Source organism: Coenobita brevimanus, chromosome 58, assembly GCF_032717465.1.
Source record: "Coenobita brevimanus isolate Jiangsu-jjx chromosome 58, ASM3271746v2, whole genome shotgun sequence".
NCBI lineage: Eukaryota > Metazoa > Arthropoda > Malacostraca > Decapoda > Coenobitidae > Coenobita > Coenobita brevimanus.
The window spans coordinates 11971606-11995096 of record NC_137011.1 but is presented as its reverse complement, the minus strand read 5'-3'; the positions used below and the strand labels follow the sequence as shown (position 1 = coordinate 11995096).

The window sequence follows — 23491 nt, the reverse complement described above, 5'->3', positions numbered from 1 at the left end:
GAGCAGGAGTGTCAACTCTTTGTCCCTTATGGCTTCATTTGCGCGTCCTTCTTACAAGTTGTATCAAGCTCTGCCGGCCCCTATATAATGAGCTCAGTCTCTGCATTAATTGCCACTTAGATCTACTCCTCATTTTGGTCACATCTCTGTCCTCCCCTGTACAGTTGTTATTATTTTTGAGTGCTCAGGAAGTCTCCAACCATCTAGCTGCTGTGTAATTTGAGTATAAGTGTTGTTACATTTTTTTCTTGTACTGTGTGGCATGGGGTGTTGGTTCGTGGGCCTGGTGAGGTTTTTGTGATTCATGTAGAGTTTTTGGTGTCAGCCAATGTTAATAATATTTTGTATCTGTAATAATGTATCTTGCATTAACTGAGCATTATCCGGTTTTCTCATTTTATCAGGGCTGACTTAGATAAATTTACTCTTGCTAATTTCGTGTTAATAGAGGCTATTGCAGTTAACCATATATTTAACCTATTTTTTGCCATTACATTATCCTTATGAGTCCTGAATGTTTAGTTGTTAGTTTGAGCATTAAACTTTAACTTGTAATTTTACCTAACTCTTTTGTTTTGATCCTGGAACTTTGCGGGACAGTAGTGATTTTAGTATTCTCACTTGAAGTGTTCATTATCTCTCTCTGTTCCGTAACAATATATATATATATATATATATATATATATATATATATATATATATATATATATATATATATATATATATCCCATTGGATCCCAGGGGTGCTGGGCGAGGCATGGCACTGGGTGGGTACTAAGCGTACCGCCCTCCGCCTATCGGCTCATAGTCGCGAAGCTCATAGGTCCCTACCCGGGGGTTCCCTAGTTTATAAAGACTTGAAAAATCCCAGTTCTGTCCAATATTCCGGATACTGGGCTCCAATGGGCTATATATATATATATATATATATATATATATATATATATATATATATATATATATATATATATATATATATATATATATATGTGTGTGTGTGTGTGTGTGTGTGAGTGTGTTTAGGTGTAGGTGTATGTATGCACATGTATATGTGTCTGAAATGTATCTATGTACTTTCCATGCCTGCGTACGTATATACGTATATTTCTATCATACTCCTGCGTAAGTATTTATTTATTCTATTTTTTTTTTTTTGTCCCATGTAGTATCGTGCTTCCTTATTGTAGTCGTAACTGTACTTAGTATGATAGTTTTTGCTCAATGCATGCAACAGTGTATCCCTTTGCCTTCATGTACCCGTCCTTCTTGGCATTCAGCGACAACGTACCCCCGTGTGTTTGGGCTTGTTCTGAATAAATAAAGAATCTGAAACTAAGAATCTAAATAAAGAATCTAAAATTAATAGGTTATGACCGCATTCTGGGTTTGGAGACTGAGTAACAACTCTTCCGTAGCGATTCATTCAACACATTAAACCTCAGTATGTTACTGTTGTCCCTATTAAAGGGATATAAGCAGCCTACAAAGTAATGTTTAGATGAAATTTGAAATAATAAATAGTCAAGAAAAAAGAACAGACGTCTTCTATGCCATCTAAAATACGTCCTTGATTCCGACACACCGACTTGGTGTTGTTGCCTCACAATGAGCAACATTTGAGCTTTTAAATATAATTCATCAATCTATGTCACCACGACGCCATTAAGAAAGACAACCGAGTACAGCTGTTCATTTAGCGGACAGAAGGGCAGACCCACGTGCCCTTCATCAAGTGATCTCAAGGGCTTCCACAAGATTGCAGCACTTGAATGTCCGTGTAGCATTACTTCTCGCTTGTCATTCGTCGAGGAAGAGCGAGATGTTGTTCCTCAACTCTTGCTAAGCTGTTTCGCTGTTTTGTACCTGACAGATCTGACGACAGTGATAAATGTAGTATGACAAATCGATCCCTAGATCGGACAACAGTATTAAGTGAAAAATTTCGGGAATTACGACGTACAAACATTGGTGACTGGTTGTAAGCAAAGCTTCTGTGTGTTTGTAGCTATGCTCACAACTATTTATGTCGCTATATTTGCAGCCATATGTTTGTAGCTATGCTCACAACTATGTATGCCGCTATGTTTGCAGCCATATAGCTATGTTTGTAGCTATATGTATATATGCAGTTATGTGTGTAGCGATGTAGCTATATACATGTACCTATATATTTCTTGTATTATTTGATTTGACACTTTAGAACAATTTCATGTACGTATTTTGTTTGTTACCATGTATTGTATATGCTGTGCTTGAATTGTGTGTACTAAACAGGGTATCTTTCTGTTTCAGGTAAAGTGACGTACATAGTATTTTATTATTATTATTATTATTATTATTATTTGTGGACTGCCATGTTGTCCGAACTCAGTAATTCTTTCACAATATATATTAGAAATAATTTCTAATTATTTACACACTAATAAATTGCTTTGTCACATACCTCCCTTTCATTTCTTTTCTTTTCTTTTTTTTGCTCTATACTTAGTTTTTCAAAATCTTAGTTGACCTCTTCTTTTCCCAACTTCCCATGACGGTTTCAGTGTTGCAGTGAACTTCAAATTTGGATGTGGAACTGAGCATTCAATGTAGAATAACCACTCCAAAGCACATCACTCAATGTTTTATTTATTTATTTATCTTTTTTTTTTTTTGGACATATGCAAAATAATGGCATTTCTATCTACTTTTTCCAGAACCCTCCTTCCATTAATAAAATTATAATAATATTGTTTTGGGTATTCAGTATACCAAAGGAATTTTTAAGATTACAGGAATCCATTTTTCAAATAAAATAATAGCATTTTCTATTTTTTATGGATTTTCCAAAATAGGGTGTGTCAGGCCGAACGACAATGTTACCGTACGTAGATCGGACGATATTGTTCCAAGGTTGACATTTACGGTTCTGTGAACACTGGAAAAGGACGCTTTCAAGCAGTGTCACTGATATAACCGGGCAACAGAGCTACACGATTGTACAAACTTCCCTCGTCTCCCTAACTCTTCTCCGAATAGAGCAGAGGAAATTACAGGAGGTGGACAACTTCAGCCTGAACTCCACCAGGTTTATGTTCAGATAAATCTAAGGCACAACGACGACGACAACCATTTATATTAGTGTTCTTGCTTTTTTTAAATACTTCCTTTCACATGTTTCTGACATAAGACAGATATTTTGTTGGCTGACGGAAAGTTAATCTGTTCCATGCGTCGGACACACCTAGGTAATTAGCTATGGGTAACAACGAACTGCTTGGTTCAACTAGGAGAAAGCCTGACGCTGGTTTAAATGTACATCAGTACATTGGCCTCTTCATTACACTAACTTCTTTTATTGCTTAATGGTCGAACAAGTGAGCCAGAGTCGGGAGAGAAGTTGCCTGCTATCCTAATGGACGCAAGTTCGATGCCAGGCTGAGAATTTGAATTTCTTTCTAATCTACCATAAAACCCATCGACATGTAAAAACACTCCCACTAATACCAATATATCCGTCTGGTATGAAACAGCACTAGTATTAATCCACTACGACCTGTGGGTGTTAATGTGGAAATGATGAAATGTGGGGTGTGTGGTTTGTAGGAGTACTGCTAGGCCTGAGAACGGGCAGTTAAGCGTTATGTCCAGAGTTGGACACATAAAAAGAAAAAAAAAAAAAAAAAAAGGTCGTGGGGTGTGGACCTTATACTACGCACAACACCTTAAGTGTGTTATTTTAGAGAATATTCATAAGGATACAGCGGATCTACTCACATTGGTGAAAAGTTTATGAAAAAGTAGTATTTCAAACTTATGAGGCGTTTTTCAAAATTAGCCACCATATTTTTAAAGAAAATAAATGAATAAAAAATGCCAAACTGAGCAACAGAACTAAGTTATCTCGGTTACAGTTAAAGTTACAGCAGACATTCTGGACATCGAAAGTTTGTGGAAGAGTAACAAGAGTACATGACTCAAGTACTATAGCTTAAATTTTATCACCAAACAGCTGATATATAAAGGGGGGGAGGGGCTAGCGGCACCAAACCGATCATGAGAACTTGGGATTTTTTAGAAATTACACGATCTGCAGCATGTAACAGGCTGAAAGTTGTTTCTCTGATTTTTACTTGGTATTTTTGAGCTGTTAATTCTAAATAATGCACAGATTACCTTCCATCACGAAAAGGTTTCTCACAAAATAAAGAACATTAATCAGGAGTATGCATGAACTGGCATACTGGCAAAGATAGAGAAAAATTTAAAATGTATGTACAACTGTAAATAATGAATGAGAGTAAACAAAATGCTTACCACTAATAGATTACAGGCTCCTTCAAAACCGTTACTTTTTTGTTTCAACTCTGCGCCTGGAACTTCTCCGTTTATGGGGTTTTGCTAGAATCTCGAGGTGCAACATTCAGGAGCAGTCGGCCATCAAGCTGATATTCCATTTTCCTTTGTATCCTCTCTCCATCTCCTTTGTATACCGAAAAAAGCTTTCGCTCTGTTCTTTACTCAAAGCTCCAAGATTTTTCGGAAAAGAGTTCAAACTAGCATTTAGGAAACTCACTTTGAGACTCGTGTTACATTCTGAGGCCTTGAACTTTTCCAGCATCCTGCATACAATACCTCTGTTTTTTGGATCCTTACAAGTATCTAAAAAAGTTTTTTATTACAACTTTGAAGGCATTCCGTGCCTCTTTTTCAACAGCACGAAGAGAATGTTCAAAATCTGCATCCTTGAAAATTTCCTCATGTCATGTCTGACGAATATACTCTTTACTGAGCTTGGCATCTGACAGTCCTGGAAACCTTTTGCATAAATACTTGAAGCCATCACCGTCTCGTGGAAAAGCATTATGCCAAGTTTTACATGTAGCGGAGGCAAAAGAACAGTTTTGGGGATTAACCAAACGTTCTCTTAGAACATTTTTTGTCTCTGGTGAAAGTTGTCTTCTACTTTGCCATTGTTTCTTGGTCTAGTGAAGCTTCCTGCCCCTGATGTCCTGGTCACACAAGAAATACAGAAACTTTGTGTAGCCCGATTGTTGTCCAAGCAGCATACAAAGAGTCGTTAAGTCTCCACATATCATTCATTTGTGGTCTTTGTAATTACTCTTACTTACAACCATCAGTAAGATTTAATAACTTTTCTTGAGGCGTACTGAATGAGCTACATGAACAGATGCATACGTGTTACCATTGTGTAAATGAACTGTCTTAAGACTTCTTTTCGAACAATCAATGACCAGTTTCCACCCATTAACACAGTAAGTGACACCAAACTCTTCCATTAATCCAGCAGGATCCCTGCATTAAATCATGTCATCTTGTTATTTAGAATATAGGAGAAAACCTATTTCTCACTTCCGGTTCTAGGCGAAGCGCTAAAAACTTTTTGTAACTGGAGGGGAACCCAGTGGAGTGCATCTCTCAGACAAGGGCAATGTAATTTTCAAACCATTCATCATAATGGGTTAGGTTTTCTCATCACCGATTAGGGTTTCATAGAAAGTGTTATCTAGATCCAGAATCTGTAGTACGATCCGGAAAGGTCCCAAAAGTTTTTCGATTGATTCCTGGGACATGGGCTACCTGCCCACAAAATTTGGTCCAAATCTCTCTTTTAGTTTTTGAGTAATCCTACTAAGCGACAAACAAACTAACAAACTAGAGGGGTACTCAATGGAGCGTTTGTCTTCAACAAGGGCAACGTAATTCCGGATCCAGAATCTGTAATACGATCTGGATCGGTTCCAAAAGTTAATCGATTGTTTTCTGGGACATGGGCTGTCTTCCCACCAAATTTGGTCCAACCTCTCTTTTAGGTTTTGAATAATCCTGCTATAAGACAAACAAACTAACAAACTAGAAAGCGCCCAGAGAGCACATACCTCCGCCTATGCCAATGACACTGAAAAGGATCTGGATCCGCATCGGGATCCGCCCCCAAATTTAATCAATTCTTTCTTGGTCCATCATCCACCTTTCCACAAAATTTTATTGAAATTCATTGTGAACTTTTGGAGATATTGTGCGGGATACTCCGGATCCAGATCTGTTCCAAAATATAATCTTCTTCCTTGGCCCATGGCCCACCCTTCCACAAAATTTCATCAAAATCTGTTCATAACTTTTTGAGTAATCCCGGATCCGGATCCGTGGATATAGGACTATGATCAGAATCCGGATCCTCCCTAAAAATTAATCAATTCTTTCTTGGTCCATGGCCCATCTTTGCACAAAATTTCATTGAAATTCATTGAGAATTTTTGGAGATATTGTGCTGGATACTCCGGAACCGAATCCGGATCCACCCCAAAATTTAATCATTTCTTCCATGCTCCATGGCCCACCCCTCCACATATTTTCATTAAAATCCGTTCATAACTTTATGAGTAATCCTGCTAACAGATAGACAAACAAACCAACGCGAGGTAAAACATAACTTCCTTGGCTGAGGTAACGAAGAAACAAACAGGGGTGAAAACATTCTCTTTTTGTCGGAGAGAATAAAGACGGGTGAAAATATACTCTCCTTGTCGGAGAGAATTAAGTTTGGAACCTAAAATCTCAGCAGACTCCTTAGCAAAGCCTAAATCTCTCACCAGATTATTTAGGGCATGCTGAGAGAAAACATGAGGCTCTTTGTTCTATCACCCTGGAAATATACGTCATCATTGTTGCCACTGTTTTCTTGGTGAGAGCTACAATTTATGCAATTTATGTTTTCAAGGTTCTCAGGTGGTACTGGGAGGGGTATATCTGGTTCATGAGCAGCAGGTGATAAGGCAGATGGATGGTTTGGATAAAGAATTTTTTTTCTATTCTAAGTGTTGCATCCTTGAACATTATATGTGCAAAACTAACATACATTACTGTGATTCTTCAATTCTTTCCGGATCATTGGAACACCAAGGCGAAAACATTATTTTGTTCCTTTTGTCCATTGTCTTATTTCTTCAGTCAAATAAAAAAGACTTTATGGGGAAGCAATGAATTGTCCTTGTCTCCAAGCTTCCTTCCAAAATATGCATAATACCTTCCCCCTCCCCCCTTTTTTTTTTTGACAAAGTCTGCGATAATTCCGACTGTTTCTTTATGTAAAATTCACAACAGGCGTAACAGAAACTGTTTGGATAATTAACCTCGTGTAGCCATTGCCAGATAAACTGCAATTGACTCTGAAACAAATAATAAAATAATAAAATACAACTACTCCTGGGGGTAGGTTTTTTTTCAAGAATACTCCCCCAGTATCCCTGCTTGTCTTAAAAGGCGACTAAAAGGGTTGGCGAAGGGTTACTGCCCCTCCCCGGAAAACAACTAACTAAAAAAACAAACAATAAGCCTCGGACAAGGACTGACCAAACGAGGACGACCAAGGACCGGACAAAGGACATGGTAATTGGAACTTGGAATGTAAGGGGAGCGAATGATGAGGTGAAAGAGCGAGAGATTGTCCAGGTGCTTGAGGGTGCGAAAGTGGATGTATGTGGAATAACTGAAACAAAATGGAGAGGAGAAAGTGTGAGAGAATGGGAGCATGGATGGGGTATATGTGCAGGAGTAGGTGAGAATGAGAGGGCGAAGGAAGGAGTATGTATAGTTGTGAGTAAAAGATGGAAGAGGAGCATAAGACAGTATGGATCAGTTGGGTCAAGGATTGTGTGGGTAAAGTTGAAAGTTGGAATACAAATGTGGGCGATTGTGAGTGTGTATGCACCAACGCAAGATCGTGCTAGAAGAGTGAGAGAAGAGTTCTGGACAAATGTAGAAATGTGCATGGAAAAGTTTGGAAGGAATGAGAGAGCGTTTTTGATTGGTGATATGAATGGTAAAGTTGGGAATGTGAAGGTGGATGGAATAGTTGGTGAGTGGGGTGTGCCTGCTGAGATAGATGAGAATGGGAGTGCGTTAGTGGACATTTGTGCTGGAAGGGGGTTGGTGATAGCCAATACCCTCTTCAGGCATAAAATGATCCACAGGTATACATGGCGAGTGATGAGAAGGGTGGGTGGTGAACTGAATGAAAGGAAGGCAATGATTGATTATGTGTGTGTGGATGAAAGGATGCGAGGATGTGTAAAGGATGCAAGAGTGTATAGAGGTTGGGGGAGTGGACTTTCTGACCACTACTTGGTGGTGGCCAGAATTAGAGTTCAAGTAAGATGGAGGAATAGAAGAAGGGAAAGACGAGAGGAAGGAGTAGTTGCAAGGAGAGTGGAAAGGTTACAAGAGGATGAGAAAAAGGCAGAGTATAAGAGAGAAGTGGAGGAACGAATGGGCAAATATGAATTGGAGCAGATGGGAGACGTGGAAGGTGTGTGTAGCATATTTACAGAAGAAATATGTGCAGCATGTCATGTGGTGTATGAAAGGAAGAGAAGACGGAGGGGGGTGCAAGGAACAGCGTGGTGGACTGAAGAGGTGAAACAGGCTGTGGCACAAAAGAAGAAAGCATACAATGAATGGATGAGAAATAGGGGCGTGGAAGAAGCTGAGAGGCGGAAGAGGGAGTTATATGTAGAAAGAAAGAGAGAGGCGAAAAGATTAGTAAGAGAGAGTAAGAAGAGAGTGGATGAGGAAAATGGAAAGAATTTGAGTGTAAAGTGGAGGGACTGTAAGAAAATGTTCTGGAGAGAGGTGAAAAGAGTAAGACAGGGTGGAAGTGAAGTTAGCAGGGGAGTGAAAGATAAAAATGGTAGATTACTAGTGGAGAAGGGAGAAAAAGTGAGCAGATGGAGAGAACACTTTAAGGAATTGTTGAACGTAGAGGATGGAAGTAATGCGAGTATAAGTGGCTGGGGAATGGCTGGGAGAAGGAGGGAGGTGAGAAGACAGGAAGAAATCAGTAGGATAGAAGTTGTGGAAGTAATGAAAAAAGTTAAATTGGGGAAAGCCCCAGAATTGATGGAGTGTGTGGTGAAATGCTGAAGCATGGGGGAGAGATAGTAGTAGAATGGATGTGGAAGATGTGCAGATTGGCCTGGGAGGAAGGTAGAGTCCCGGAGGATTGGAAGTCAGGTATAATTATTCCCTTGTACAAAGGAAAAGGGGAAAAAGAGGTGTGTGGTAATCATAGGGGCATTTGTATTCTTAGTATAATAGGAAAAGTGTATGGTAGGATACTTATTGACAGAGTTAGAGAAAGAACAGAGAAATTAGTTGGAGAAGAACAGGGAGGCTTTAGGAAGGGAAGAGGTTGTGTAGATCAGATATTCATTCTTAGATCTTTAGTGGAAACGTTTCTAGAGAAGGGAAAGAAGTTGTATGCGGCTTTCATGGATTTGGAGAAAGCATATGACAGGGTGGATAGACAAGGATTGTGGAAAGTGTTAAGAATATATGGAGTAGATGGGAAGTTGTTGAATGCTGTGAAGAGTATGTATGATGGTGCAAAGGCTGCAGTGCGTGTGGATGGTGAACTAAGTGAATTTTTCTCTTTGAAAGTTGGTTTGAAACGGGGATGTGTCATGTCTCCATGGTTGTTCAATCTGTACATGGATGGGGTAATAAATGAGTTACAAGGTAGGGTAGTGGATGTTGGAGTGGCCCTGGTGAGAGAGGATAGTGTTTGGAAACTCCCTGTACTGTTGTTTGCAGATGATACTGTGTTGTTCAGTGAAGACGAAAGGGAGCTGCGAGGCTTGGTGGATGAGTTTGAGAGAGGTGAAGTCAGTGAATGTACAGCGAGGTTGGATGGTGAGGAATTGGAAAATGTGAGTACGTTTAAGTACTTTGGTAGTGTGATGAGTAAGGATGGAGGTTTGGAGGGTGAAGTGCTTGAAAGGGTACAGCAGGGAAGAAAGGTTCCTGGTTCTTTGAAAGCAGTGATAAGAAACAGGGAAGTGAGCTTGGAAGTGAAAAAGTTACTACATGACAGTATTGTGATACCAACTCTAACGTATGGAAGTGAAGCTTGGACGTTGTTGGAAGGACACAAGTCAAGAGTGAGAGCAGTGGAAATGAGTTTTTTAAGAGGAGCCTGTGGAGTCACATGGAGAGACAGGCTGACGAATGAGAATATAAAAGAGTGTTATGGTGTCGATGTGGATGTGATAGGAAGCGTTATGAGGAACACACTGAGGTGGTTTGGCCATGTGGAGAGGATGGAGGGTGAAAGTCTGACGAAGAGAGTGTATGTGAGTGAGGTGGAGGGGGGAAGAGGGAGGGGGAGGCCGAGGATGAGATGGAGGGATGGGGTGGAGAGGTATATGAGAGAGGGGGGTGTGAGTTGGGAGCAGGGCAGTGAAATGGCGGGGGGCAGGGCTACTTGGAGGCGATTTGTTTGTGGCCACCCCAAACGGGATTGAGGCGTCTGGCAATAGATAGATAGATAGATAAAAGTCTCTTCGAATATAAAATTCAAAAAATGCACTTCAGGACAGTACTAAAGCTAATCACACCCTTACAATGTACGTCCAAACAGTACTGAAACAAGATGTAATCTGATATAATTCTTTGTTTCCCCTTACAAACCTCTTTCTCACCCATTGATATTGATGTTCAGTCTTGTTACAATGCAAATGAACGTGCCAGATTCGCGTTTAGACTGTTTTTTAATGAGATACCGGCTATAGTACCTTTTGACACTTAAGCCAGAATCTGATCACCATATATTTTTGTGGGCGCTAAGATTTCAAAATCTAATTTTGCGAACAAACTATTCATGATACTAAAGTGGATTTTTTTTTTTTTTGGGGGGGGGGGGTATGGAAATTGATAAGAAACATGCAATGAACCCTGAGCTTTTTATTTTCCCTTGAACAAGTTATAGGTGTCACACAAATGAACTTACTCCAAATAAATAACCATATCGCTAATGAAAGGCTCCAAATTACGTGTCAAGACTGTGCTCGGAGATTATCAGAACCAGAGGTGACCAACGCAGAATATTGTTGAAAAGCTTAGTGATTGGTGTGTTATTTAAGTGATTTTTCTCGAGACATCAGTACGTGCAATAATATCAGTTAAGCAAGATGGAACAGTTTTCCTTCCTTTAGATAAAATAACAAGAGACCATTTTATTTATTAACTGGAAGACTACGCTGGGTGGCAATCATACACCCAAATGACGCCTGGTGGTCTAGTGGGTAAGGTGCTCCAACCGGATGGGTCCTGTAAGGGTTTACATCTGAATGTTGTTGAGGCTTATTGTCCACACATAATGCCACTCAGTGGCAGGCGAAGCTGGTCACCGTCAACTTTAATGTCCAACTGAGAAGACTAGCTCCAGACCCTTACCCTCTCGACAAAAGGAATGAATGACACAAAAATAGAGATGGAGACATCGTAGTGAAAAGGTTAAAAATACTCGCCATTAATCGTTTCAGCCTAAGGCCTATCGTAATATCTCCTGACATGACTAAAATCTCTGGCGGTAGCAAAGTACGTAACGAGGAAGAAAGTCTTCGGACTGCTAAGGTTGTAGTAATTATTCGTTCCTTGAAAAACTGAGGAAAGGGCTGTGTTAATAACTTTCTCAGACAATGCTAAGCGCTGTAACATTTTCTCTGATTTTACAGCAGACCGTAAACTTGGAGTCATAAACCTCGGTGTTAGGGATTCACACACACACACACACACACACACACACACACACACACACACACACACACACACACACAAGTGTGTGTGTGTATAATCTTAGCAACACAAACTTTAAATAACAAGCACTATACTCACATCATCCTTAAGGTATCCCCACAGTCCATCCTCAGGCATAGCCAAGTCATAGGTGAAGTTCAGCTTATGGGCGATCACATCCAGTATATAAACATCTAGGCAAGGCTTTGGTCTCACTACCAGAGAGCCTTCAATCTTCTCGTAGTCTGTGAATGGCTTGAAATCCAGAGTCACTCCTTTGAGCCTCATGCCCCAGAAATTGGCCATCTGTTCTGGGAATACGTCATCGATGTTGCTGAAACCCTCTTCTAACGACCACTCGTTGGAAATGATTACTTGAGGGGAACCTGAAAGAGATTTGTTTTATCATCGTCATCTTTATTGTCATTTTCCTTATGAATAGGATTATTATATCCTCCTCCTGATCCTTTGTCACAAATATACAACTGAGGTGCTGGTGAGGGACTCCAAGTGATGGCATCAATACAGCCGGATAGCACAGCTGCTCAGCTATACAAACGTCCCTCAGCTTCCTCCATATCCATCGAAAGAAGGATGGTGGACTGCAGGAAAAAGACAAGGTTGACGTTTCAAATGAGCCTGGGTCTCTAACAACAACAGCAACAACAACAACAGCTAGAAAAATGAAGACAGAATCTGACAAGCAATCTCTTATACAATTCAACATTTATATCCCATGATCGTTATTTGTATCCCAGTAGCTGTACTTGGTTTGTATTTATCTGACGGAGCTGGGCTACTTGCATAACTCAAATACTAAATCATGGTTGCCTGGAATTCGATGAGTTTTAGATATGAGGTGGGACTGAGTCTCCTTGATTGCAAGGCAAATCAACCTTTTAATTTGACTACACTTGGTCATCAACTGTGCAAAAAGGTGCAAGGGATATTTCACAGGTTAGCATAAATGCTCAATATTATTACTATTATTATTAGTTGTTGTTGTTGTTGTTGTTGTTGTTGCTCTTGTTGTTGTAGCTCCATGTCCATTTTAATGTGCCTCCAATGAACTGCAGGTGAAGTCCCCCTCTCCAGCAAATCATCATCTTCCTCTCGGTAGATAATGAGAGAACCAAGGGACGTTTGCAAAACCAGTCAGCAGAGCAGTCCAGTTACATCGATGCCACTACGCGAAGGCATCACTCACCAGAATCACATTATATTCTTACTGCTGCCAGGTGATTTTGCCCAATTTGAAGCACTTTTCGAAAGTATTGGATCCCCCATTTAATCTTGAACTGAATAAAATTCTTCCAGCTGTAGGAAGAAGCTACTGAGCTGAAGGAATTAATTTCAAAGTTTCTAAATACGTTGCTGTTGTTGATGTGGCCCCAGGTTCATCTGAAAAATGAACCTCATACTTAAGCTACTCTTCTGCAGTTCACCATCCTCCTTTAGGAGGACAGGGAGGGAGTTGAGGCAGTTGAGCTGAACATATATATCAGTGTCACAACATGAAAGCGTCCTTCTCCAGCACCTCTGAATACGTTACCAGAAGGGTGTAGCAGCTGTCGAATCATGACGTGCCACAGTGTCCTATTATGGGCCTTTACAAGGGTCAAAGCCGCTAGATTCTCCTGCTCCCGTAAAAGCTTGTTTAGCAGTAAGCTCTCGGCCTCGGTCTCGTTGTAGGTGCGGACGAGGAAGTAGCGAGTGAGGTGCATGTTGGACGAGAAATCTGTGAGACCGTATATCATTAAAACTGATAGTACCAAGATTTATGCAAGAAAGAAGAAACCAAAAGCCAGACGTCCCCACTGCGCAAGCATGTCATAATTTCTGAAGGTCATTGTGGAATACTTGAAAGTGCTGATCTCATATGATTGCTCCTATGACTTTTTTTTTTTCGCTACAACCATAAAAGTTTCCTTAAATTAAGAGAGCTCCCAAGTAGTGAATGAGTTCATAAATGCTACATCTAACACCTCCAGTTTGAAAGTCTCTCCGAAGCTGAGTATAATCGTCTGGAGGTAGCAAAAATAAACTGTGAAAATACGTCATCGGTTTAAAGAGGCTTTAAATTTTATCAATTTTCACAGGCCATTTATGGAATACGTGTCAATTTAAAATATGATCAACCTGAATCCCTGCATTATGAAGAGTAGTAAACAGTGATACAGAAATTGTCAGCCATTGTTACATCATCATGACGTGCAACAAACTTTTTGTCTTTTTTTTTCTAAACTTGAGGTCTGTCCACACCTTTGCGTTCTCTCAGCTTTACCCTCTTCAGTCCGATGTATTTTTTATTCTAAGTTAGCTGTTTCCAAAAGATCTTTTTCGCTTTAGACTTAGGCTATCTTTTCGAACATTGATCCCTTCAGAGCTAAAGATCGTCCCTGTTGTTAAATAAAACCATCTGGTGGTAGCTTGTTTAAGCCGTTCACTTCGTTGAGGCAATTATAAATTTTGTCAAACCAGAACCAGATGATTTTAGTCAAGAATTTTATTTAACTCTAGTGCAGGAAATGATGAGGGTCACACCACTCTAAGCTAAATAAAATCGTCTGAATGTAGGTAGATAAAGTAATAAAAATGTTAGCAAATTTGGGGAGAAAAAATGTAAAATATGTTACCAATACTGACCCGTGAGGTAAGGCAGAAGACGAGGATCTGGGGGCTGAGTCAGAAGATAAGTTACGCAAGAGAACAGCATCACTTTCTCCGTATTCTCGTTGATGTATTTTAAAGTTTGTTCAGCTTGCTTGATAAACTCTGGATTGATGACTATTTGAGCCTGTGCTTTGTGGATCGTTGTATTATAAGCCTTCCCAGCGATCTTCACATTTTCGTGGGAGAGATGGAGGTTCCTAATATACTGGTTGGTTTTCGGAATGGGCCATGAACTACTGGATCCGTTGTTAATATCTGAGAGCACGACTACCCGGAGACATTTCGGCGTGTAATGTCTCGCCAACAAGTCCATCAGAACTGACAGATCGCCGGTCTGGTAATCTGTCGAATTGTCCTCACCATCCCAGGTGACATCTGAAACAAGTGAGTCTCTTATGGCCTCTGTCTGGCAGATCATATTAAGGACGCAGAGGAACGAAACTGTCAGAGAAGACTGGGATGCCATGTTGGACACCTGGATGCTGAAAAAAAGAAGAAGTAAAGTTAATACCTTTTACCAGTCTATCATTAATTCGACCTAAAAATTATTCATACAGTTACTATTTTTTTTTTTTTTTTGTATGAAAAGTACCTTTTATCACAATGTAACCAATGAATCTTTAAAGAATGAATTACGAACGTGTTAAACATTTAAGCTTTCTCACTTCAGTTCTAGACTAGAAATTAATATATCAGTCTCCAATCCAACTAACATATTCAAATATAAGTAATAACTATGATTCATTAGTTATGTACCGAGTTTATTCTGTCGTTACGATTTTATATGAATTTGAGTGCCATTATGATTAGCACAACTAACAATAGATAGACAGATATAGATATGAAAGGAATCCCGGGAGTTGTATTAATTTTAGAGGATAATTTCAGAGGACATTCTAAGACACAAATGTTCTATGAGCAATTGTCGGATTCTCCACGGTTATGAAATGAAGAGGATTTAAATTTGAATGATAAAATAGGCAGAAATTATCCCTTTCCACCCAGTGATAACCTTTTTGCATTTCACTGCTCAGTACTTACTGCAGAAAAATTAAACAATATACAAGCATATAATGATGTATCTAAAAAATAAACAAGCAAGGAAAGATATAAATAATTATATGTTGCAGAAATGATTAATCGTTTTCATTATAAGCTTTCAAAAAGAAATGCTATATACTCCATAACAGCTGCGAATTCGACATATGTTTGTATAATATTTATATCTTAGAATCACCTCAGGAATTACCTCCTAGAGTTAGTATATCGATTCCTGGGGCACCAATCCACTTGTTAGTAAGTAGGAATATATATATATTGTTACGGAACAGAGAAAGATAATGTACACTTTAAGTGAGAATACTAAGAGTCACTACTGTCCCGTAAAGTTCCAGGTTCAAAACAAAAGAGTTAGGTAAAATTACAAGTTAAAGTTTAATGCTCAAACTAACAACAAAACATTCAGGACTCATAAAGATAATGTAATGGCAAAAAACAGGTTAAATATATGGTTAACTGCAATAGCCTCTATTAACACGAAATTAGCATGAGTAAATTTATCTAAGTCAGCCCTGATAAAATGAAAATACACCGGGCACTGCTCAGTTAATGCAAGATAAATTATTACAGATACAAACTATTATTAACAATTGACTGACATAAAGATCCCTACATGAATTACAAATCTTCACTAGACCTACAAATTAAACTTATGCTATACAGTACAAGAACAAAATGCAATAACACTCATACTCAAATCACACAGCTGCTAGATGGTTGGAGACTTCCTGAGAAACTCACAACAATAATAACTGTACAGGGGAGGACAGAGATGCGAGCAAAATGAGGAGTAGATCTAAGTGGCAATGAAGCAGAGACTGAGCTCATTATATAGGGGCCAGCAGAGCTTGATACAACTTGTAAGAAGGACGCGCAAATGAAAGCCATGGGGACAAAGAGCTGAAAATCCCGCACTGAATAACAGAAAGGACGACTTACTCTACTATAACGGTAGAAGGGGGGGACTGAGGCAGAACACGCTCGTGATCAAACAGGCAGCACACTGTACGTTAGAATTACACAAAGGATGATGAAATCATAGGCTATGTAACACCTCCCCACAAAGAAAAAAGAAATTTACAATGGAAATTTCTTATTACTCTAAAACAATCTGTATATGGCATTACAGAACATGCAAAAGTCTTTCCTAAAGTTACAAAACATGAGATCTCCCTAGCACGTTCAGTCATAGGTACTTGCCAGTATTCCTTTAACAAATCAAACTTACTTATGTACCTAGCCTTTCCGATCTTGTCTATGCAATCTTCCACGCGAGGGAGAGGGTAAGTGTCTGTTTGGGTTATCTGATTAACACGTCTGTAGTCAATGCAAAGCCGCTGTGACCCACCTGGCTTAGGGACCAGAGTGACAGGAGAACTCCACTCGCTCTGACAGAGCTCAATCATCTTGTGGTCCAACAGGTAGCCAAGCTCCTTCTGGATGAGAGGAACTTTCACTGGGTTCACACGGTAAGGAGGCAATTTAATTGACTTTGCGTCTCCAACATCGACATCATGCATCAACACAGTGGTTCTTCCTGGAGTGGCACGGAACACTTGCGGGTACTCCTGCAGTAATGCCGAAAACTCCTGCCTTTCCTCGGGAGGTAGATGAGAAAGCTTAGTCTGGAGATCATTCATGATATCAGGATTCTTCCCCAAACTATCACTCAGGCTCATACTGCATGGGAGAGCTTCACTTGCAGACTCAGGTGGAACAGCCACAGTGCAGACTGGATTATTTTCGTCCCGCCTGTGATATAACTTTAGCATGTTGATGTGACATAGTTGCTTGCTCTTTCTACGATCTGGTGTGGCGATGACATAGTTGACATCACTGAGTTTGTTCTCCACGAAATAAGGACCACTAAACTTGGCTTGAAGAGGTTGCCCATGAACCGGTAGCAGAATCAAAACCTGATCTCCTGGCTGAAAGTGGCGTAACCTGGACTTCTTATCATACCGAGTCTTCATTTTCTCCTGAGCAGCTCCTAAATTCTCTCTCGCCAGCTGTAAAGCAGTGGACAGCCGTTCTTTGAACTTCATCACATACTCCAGCAGGTTGACGTCATCTTCCTCCGACAGCCAGCATTCCTTGAGTAGCTTAAGGGGTCCTCTTACTTCATGGCCAAACAGTAGTTCTAAAGGTGAGAAGCCCAGTGATTCATTTGGAGATTCTCTTGCGGCAAACACAACGAATGGAAGACCTTTATCCCAGTCTTTCTGATGTTCCAAACAGTATTTCTTGAGCATCGATTTGAGTGTTTGATGATATCTCTCCAACACTCCTTGGGTCTGGGGATGGTAAGCTGAAGACGTGATCTGGGTGATGCCCAACTCTTTCAGAGACTGCTTGAAAACATTTGACATGAAATTACTTCCCCGGTCTGACTGTACCTCCTTGGGCAGACCAAACTTTGTGAAGAACCCTAGCATTTCCTTAACCACGTTCTTTGCTGAGATATTTCTAAGTGGAATGGCTTCAGGATAACGAGTAGCCATATCAATCATGGTCGACACATAAGAAAATCCTGAAGAAGTCTTAGGAAGAGGGCCCACAATATCCACCAACACACGGGTGAATGGCGCCTCAAAAGGAGGAATGGGAACTAGAGGTGCAACCTTTTCGGTCTGATTACACTTCCCCACAACTTGACAGGTGTGACAAGACTTACAATACCAGGAAACATCCCTGAAGATACCTGGCCAGTAGAAGTGTTTCAAAATGCGTGCCACAGTCTTCCTCACTCCAAGGTGTCCTGCCAAACTGGAATCATGAGCCACTCTAATGATATCCTGCCTACAAACACGAGGGATGACAACTTGATGTATAACCTCCCATTCACAGTCGGCTGATGCTGTTGGGGGTCTCCACTTCCTCATAAGTACTCCTGACTTTATATAATAACAAGTAGAAGGACCAGTTGACTCTTCCTCACTGCAAGCAGAGTTAGCTAGACCTTTCAACTCAGGGTCAGCAACCTGCAACTCAACCAACTCTTGACGAGACAAATTATCAACACTACGGGGTACTGCCTCATCTGGTGAGTGGTCCAAATTAGCAAGAAAAGTGTCAGCTAGGATAACATCATCATCATCATTATCCTCTAAATCACCAGTAACTTTAGACTTAGCCCTAGTGACAGCACATGCAGGGAACACATCAGAGACATCACAATCCTGGGACGCAGCCACTGGCTCACTAGACAACTGAGGAGCCGGACACACTTGACTTCCACCAATATCATTTCCAAGTAAGAAAGTTACACCTGACATTGGGAGTGTCTCAACCAACCCAACCATAACGGAACCATTAACAAAACCAGACTCTAAATTCACTCTGCACAGAGGGACAGAGAAGTAATTATTCCCTACACCTTGTAAGATTACAGTTTCATCAGAGGAATTAACATTAGAGCCTAGGACACTGGTCAGCATAAGGGATTGGCAAGCACCTGTATCACGATATATTTGAACTGATTTCCTGTCATTACTGTCCAGAGGACTGACAAAACCATCAGACAGGAAATTAGCACATGAACTCTTGAGAGTGTCACCCACGTTACTGCTCAAAAGAGGAGCTCCATCATGAGAATTTAAGTTACCCCTCAAAGCAGGTTCAGTTAACTCAGTTACAGAATTCTGGGAACTCTCAAGAGTGGACACTAGACCAATTGACTGAATATTTAAAGACTCCTTTTTGTTCACATCACGCTGTCTCCTGAAACATTTCTCCGTAGTATGACCAAGCTTACTACAATAAGTACATTTACTTTTCTGAAATCTAGAGGTGAAGCTGGTATTTACTTCCTGAGAAACATCATCTTTATTCTCTTTCCTGTTACCTGTACTCTGAGTAGAGGCAACGTACTTACTCTCAGCTTTCCCTTTTTCTTTAGAATATCTCTTGTGAGTGAGAACATATTCATCAGCTAAAACTGCAGCATCAGACAAATTATCTATCCTTTTCTCATCAAGATATAGGCTTACATCTTTATAAATACACCTCTTGAAATCCTCCAGCAAAATCATCTGCTTAAATTTACCAAAATCAGAATCCACATTCTTAGAATTTAACCACAGCTCTAACAGATCTTCTTTGATTTTTGCATACTCAACATGGGATTGCTTATCTTGCTTGTAAGTTGTCCTAAATTTTACTCTATAAGCTTCAGGAACAAGCTCATAGGCCTTAAGAATCAAGCTCTTAACTACATCATAATTATCAGATTGATCCTGAGGCAAAGATGCATAAGTTACTTGAGCTTTACCGGTGAGAACAGTTTGAAGGAGTACTGGCCAATACTTTTTGGGCCAATTAAAACCTGTAGCTACCCTCTCAAACAACTGAAAATACTTTGTTAAATCAGATTCATTAAAAGGAGGGACAAGTTTAACATTTTTAGCCACATTAAAATCATCAGAGCTAGATGATCCAGTTCCACCTTGTTTCATGCGATACTCATGGTCTGCCTGAATCCTGGCAAGTTCAATTTGTGCCTGAGCCTGTACCTGTGCCTCTTGAATACGAGCATTTGCCTGAAATTCAGCCTCCTGAATACGAGCCTGAGACTCCGCCTCTTTAGCATTTGCTTGAAATTCAGCCTCCTTAACACAAGCCTCCTTAGCCTGAGACTCAGCCTTCTTAGCACGTGCTTGAAATTCAGCTTCCTTCACACGAGCCTCCTGCAGGGCTAGCTGTAACTTAGCTAATTCAATCTGCGTTTGCTCATTAGGAAGAGTTACATTAAACAAGCTTTTATTAATCATGACAACAATTTGATCTTTAGAATGATGAGAGTGAACTGCAATTCCCAGTTGTTGAGCAACAAGCTTAAGTTCATTCTTTGTTCTGTTTTCTGCATCACACACTGTTTGCACATTTGACAAAAAATCCTTGGCTTCATCAAGTGTAGTAATAGTAGACATCATGAATAAGTAACAGTCACAAAATATCAAGCAATATCCTTATGATAATATCCTGAATATCCTGATAAGAGGTCGCCAAATTTATGTTACGGAACAGAAAAAGATAATGTACACTTTAAGTGAGAATACTAAGAGTCACTACTGTCCCGTAAAGTTCCAGGTTCAAAACAAAAGAGTTAGGTAAAATTACAAGTTAAAGTTTAATGCTCAAACTAACAACAAAACATTCAGGACTGATAAAGATAATGTAATGGCAAAAAACAGGTTAAATATATGGTTAACTGCAATAGCCTCTATTAACACGAAATTAGCATGAGTAAATTTATCTAAATCAGCCCTGATAAAATGAAAATACACCGGGCACTGCTCAGTTACTGCAAGATAAATTACTACATATACAAACTATTATTAACAATTGACTGACATAAAGATCCCTACATGAATTACAAAAACTTCACTAGACCTACAAATTAAACTTATGCTATACAGTACAAGAACAAAATGCAATAACACTCATACTCAAATCACACAGCTGCTAGATGGTTGGAGACTTTCTGAGAAACTCACAACAATAATAACTGTACAGGGGAGGACAGAGATGCGAGCAAAATGAGGAGTAGATCTAAGTGGCAATGAAGCAGAGACTGAGCTCATTATATAGGGGCCAGCAGAGCTTGATACAACTTGTAAGAAGGACGCGCAAATGAAAGCCATGGGGACAAAGAGCTGAAAATCCCGCACTGAATAACAGAAAGGACGACTTACTCTACTATAACGGTAGAAGGGGGGGACTGAGGCAGAACACGCTCGTGATCAAACAGGCAGCACATTGTACGTTAGAATTACACAAAGGATGATGAAATCATAGGCTATGTAACAATATATATATATATATATATATATATATATATATATATATATATATAATCTTGTGTAAAGCTCCCTAGGCAACCTACGCTTGTTTCGTGCGTCACTCTTACATTATTTTTTGAACTTTGAAATTGACTACACAAGGCTCTTGGTGGCCCGATAGGGCTACTAAGTGCTGGTTCCCCGAGACACGCATTGACACCAAACTTGACATGAAATTTTATCTCATTTCACCCAGCAGTATGACAATTAATGGGTTCCCATTGTCTGGTGAAAAATTGGACACAAATATGCATGCAAGTGTAATTTACACGATCACTGTCAGCTCGTTGTTACGCGTCTTTTGACGTATGGAATAGCGAAATCCAACGGGGTCCAATGTGGACAGACACACACACAGATAACCGTTATGCACATATTAGTGCAGCTGTTGCTTGTGACATCCCAGCAGAATTTATCAAAGCCGAGGGCGAAGCCATGATCAGGGGGTTACATGCATTCATAGAAGCCATTTGGCAGACTGGTGTCATTCCTTCTGACTGTACAAAGGGTTTCGTTGCTCCTATCTGGAAAGGAAAAAGAGACTAGCGTGACCGGAGTAACTACCGCGGTATTACAGTGCCCAGTGTACCAGGCAAAGTTCTTGCCCACATTTTCCTGCTGCGTATCCACGACCATTTGGTAAAGTTTCGGAGGCCTGAGCAATCCGGATTCACACCTAAGAAGTCTACTGTTGACCATATCCTAGCTCTCTGAGTTCTTGTGTAACACCATCTTGAGTTTCGACAAGGTCTGGCATCAGCCTCTGTGGATCTAATTAAGGCGTTTGACTCAGTAAGTCTGAAGGTACTATGTGAACTCCCTCGACTCCGTGGGATCCCTGCAGGGACAATCCAACTCACAGCTGGGTTGTACTCAAACACTGAGAGTGCTGTCAAGTGTGGGGGGAGAGGGGAATACCCGACTTCTTCCCAGTAAGTTCTGGTGTAAGACAGGGATGTGTCCTTGCCCCCACACTTTTCAATACATGTATGGATTAGGTACTGAAGTGGGCTGTGAGACGAAGTCACTGTGGGTATCAAGTGGAAATTTCAGGGTTGCCGACCTTGACTTTGCTGATGATGCAGTTATCCTAGCAGTGTCGCTGGAGATACTACTGAATGCCCTCGAGGAATTTCACGAGAATGCGAAGCCATTCGGTTTCAAGGACTCTTGTGCCAAGACCACGGTGCACGCATCTGGTGGCTTGTTGGATGAAACAGTTCAGTGTGTCAAAGCATGTGGTAAGGATATAGAAGTCTTGGAAAGATTCACTTACCTTGGTAGTGTGGTTCATGACAACGGTAGATCAAACAGTAAGATCTCTCGTCGCAATGGTCTGACCTATGGAGTTTTGAATTCACTCATTTAGGATATTTGGCGCTGTCGCTATTTGTGTAGAAGGACGAAAGTTCGCATTTTCAAGGCGTTGGTGCTCCTTGTCTTACTTAATGGCTGTGAGACGTGAACACTAAACAGTGATGAAGCTGCGAACCGACTCATTTGGTACTAAGAATCTTCAAAGGATCATGGGATATAGCTGGTATAACCGGGTGCGTAACGCGCGTCTACTCTGTGAAACTGAATCGAAGCCTGTTACCCACATAATAGGTCAATCCAGTACCAATTCCAGCTCTGTGGGAACGTGGCCCTCTTTCCTAAGGCTGATCCTGCTCACAGGGTGGTCTCAGAACGAGTTAACCAAGAGTGGAGGAGGCCAAGGGGAAAGCCACGTAACTCATGGTTGGAGAAGGTCGATCACTCCTGTCGGGAGATACTTAGCGAGTCTCTGCCTGGAGGGTTGCACAGAGGGAACCCGAGTGGGTGGAGTCTGATGGTGAATGAGGCTATGCGTCCCGTGGAGTTTGCCCCTTTTTGATTGATTTATTATGGCCTGTGCAGAATAAAGTGGTATATGGTAAATCTCACAGAAAATAGACTTAGCATCATCTGTTTTATTACAGAAAACATGATTTTGCATATAAGTTTTTTAACATTGAATCCAAATACGTTTATACAAAATCTAAAACCCAGGGAGAGGTCCTGCAAAGTTTCATAAAAACCGGCCCACGCGTCAAGGAGCTGGATAATCTCATACAGATAGGCAACGCTCTGTTATTATATAGATTTTCATCTGATATACTAGACCTGACACACTGGCACGTATTCGTGAGATATCTCCGCATACATATGAACTGTAGGTCTTCGAAGATACCTGGCTTGCACCTTTTCAAAATTCTGCAACAAGTGTTGCCCCATGCTGAGACAGACTACAGACCACTACTACCCTTGAAGCGAAATGTGTATCCTCTGAGGCTGAGAGACGGAGGGGTAGGATGAGTGTGTGT

General features: G+C 40.5%; 1 protein-coding gene across 1 annotated transcript in view; it reads right to left on the bottom strand.

Moving 5' to 3' along the window:
• Positions 1-21845, bottom strand: part of LOC145402607 (ionotropic receptor 21a-like) — a 107804-nt gene extending 85959 nt beyond the window's left edge. Inside the window, exons 1-5 of the mRNA XM_080274600.1 lie at positions 21736-21845; positions 14513-14729; positions 14221-14401; positions 13127-13312; positions 11674-11960 (exon numbers count right to left, since the gene is read on the bottom strand). Coding sequence (XP_080130726.1) covers positions 11674-11960; positions 13127-13312; positions 14221-14401; positions 14513-14729; positions 21736-21845 — 981 coding nt within the window. The remainder of the gene's footprint in view (positions 1-11673; positions 11961-13126; positions 13313-14220; positions 14402-14512; positions 14730-21735) is intronic.
• Between the last annotated feature and the right edge of the window lie 1646 nt (positions 21846-23491).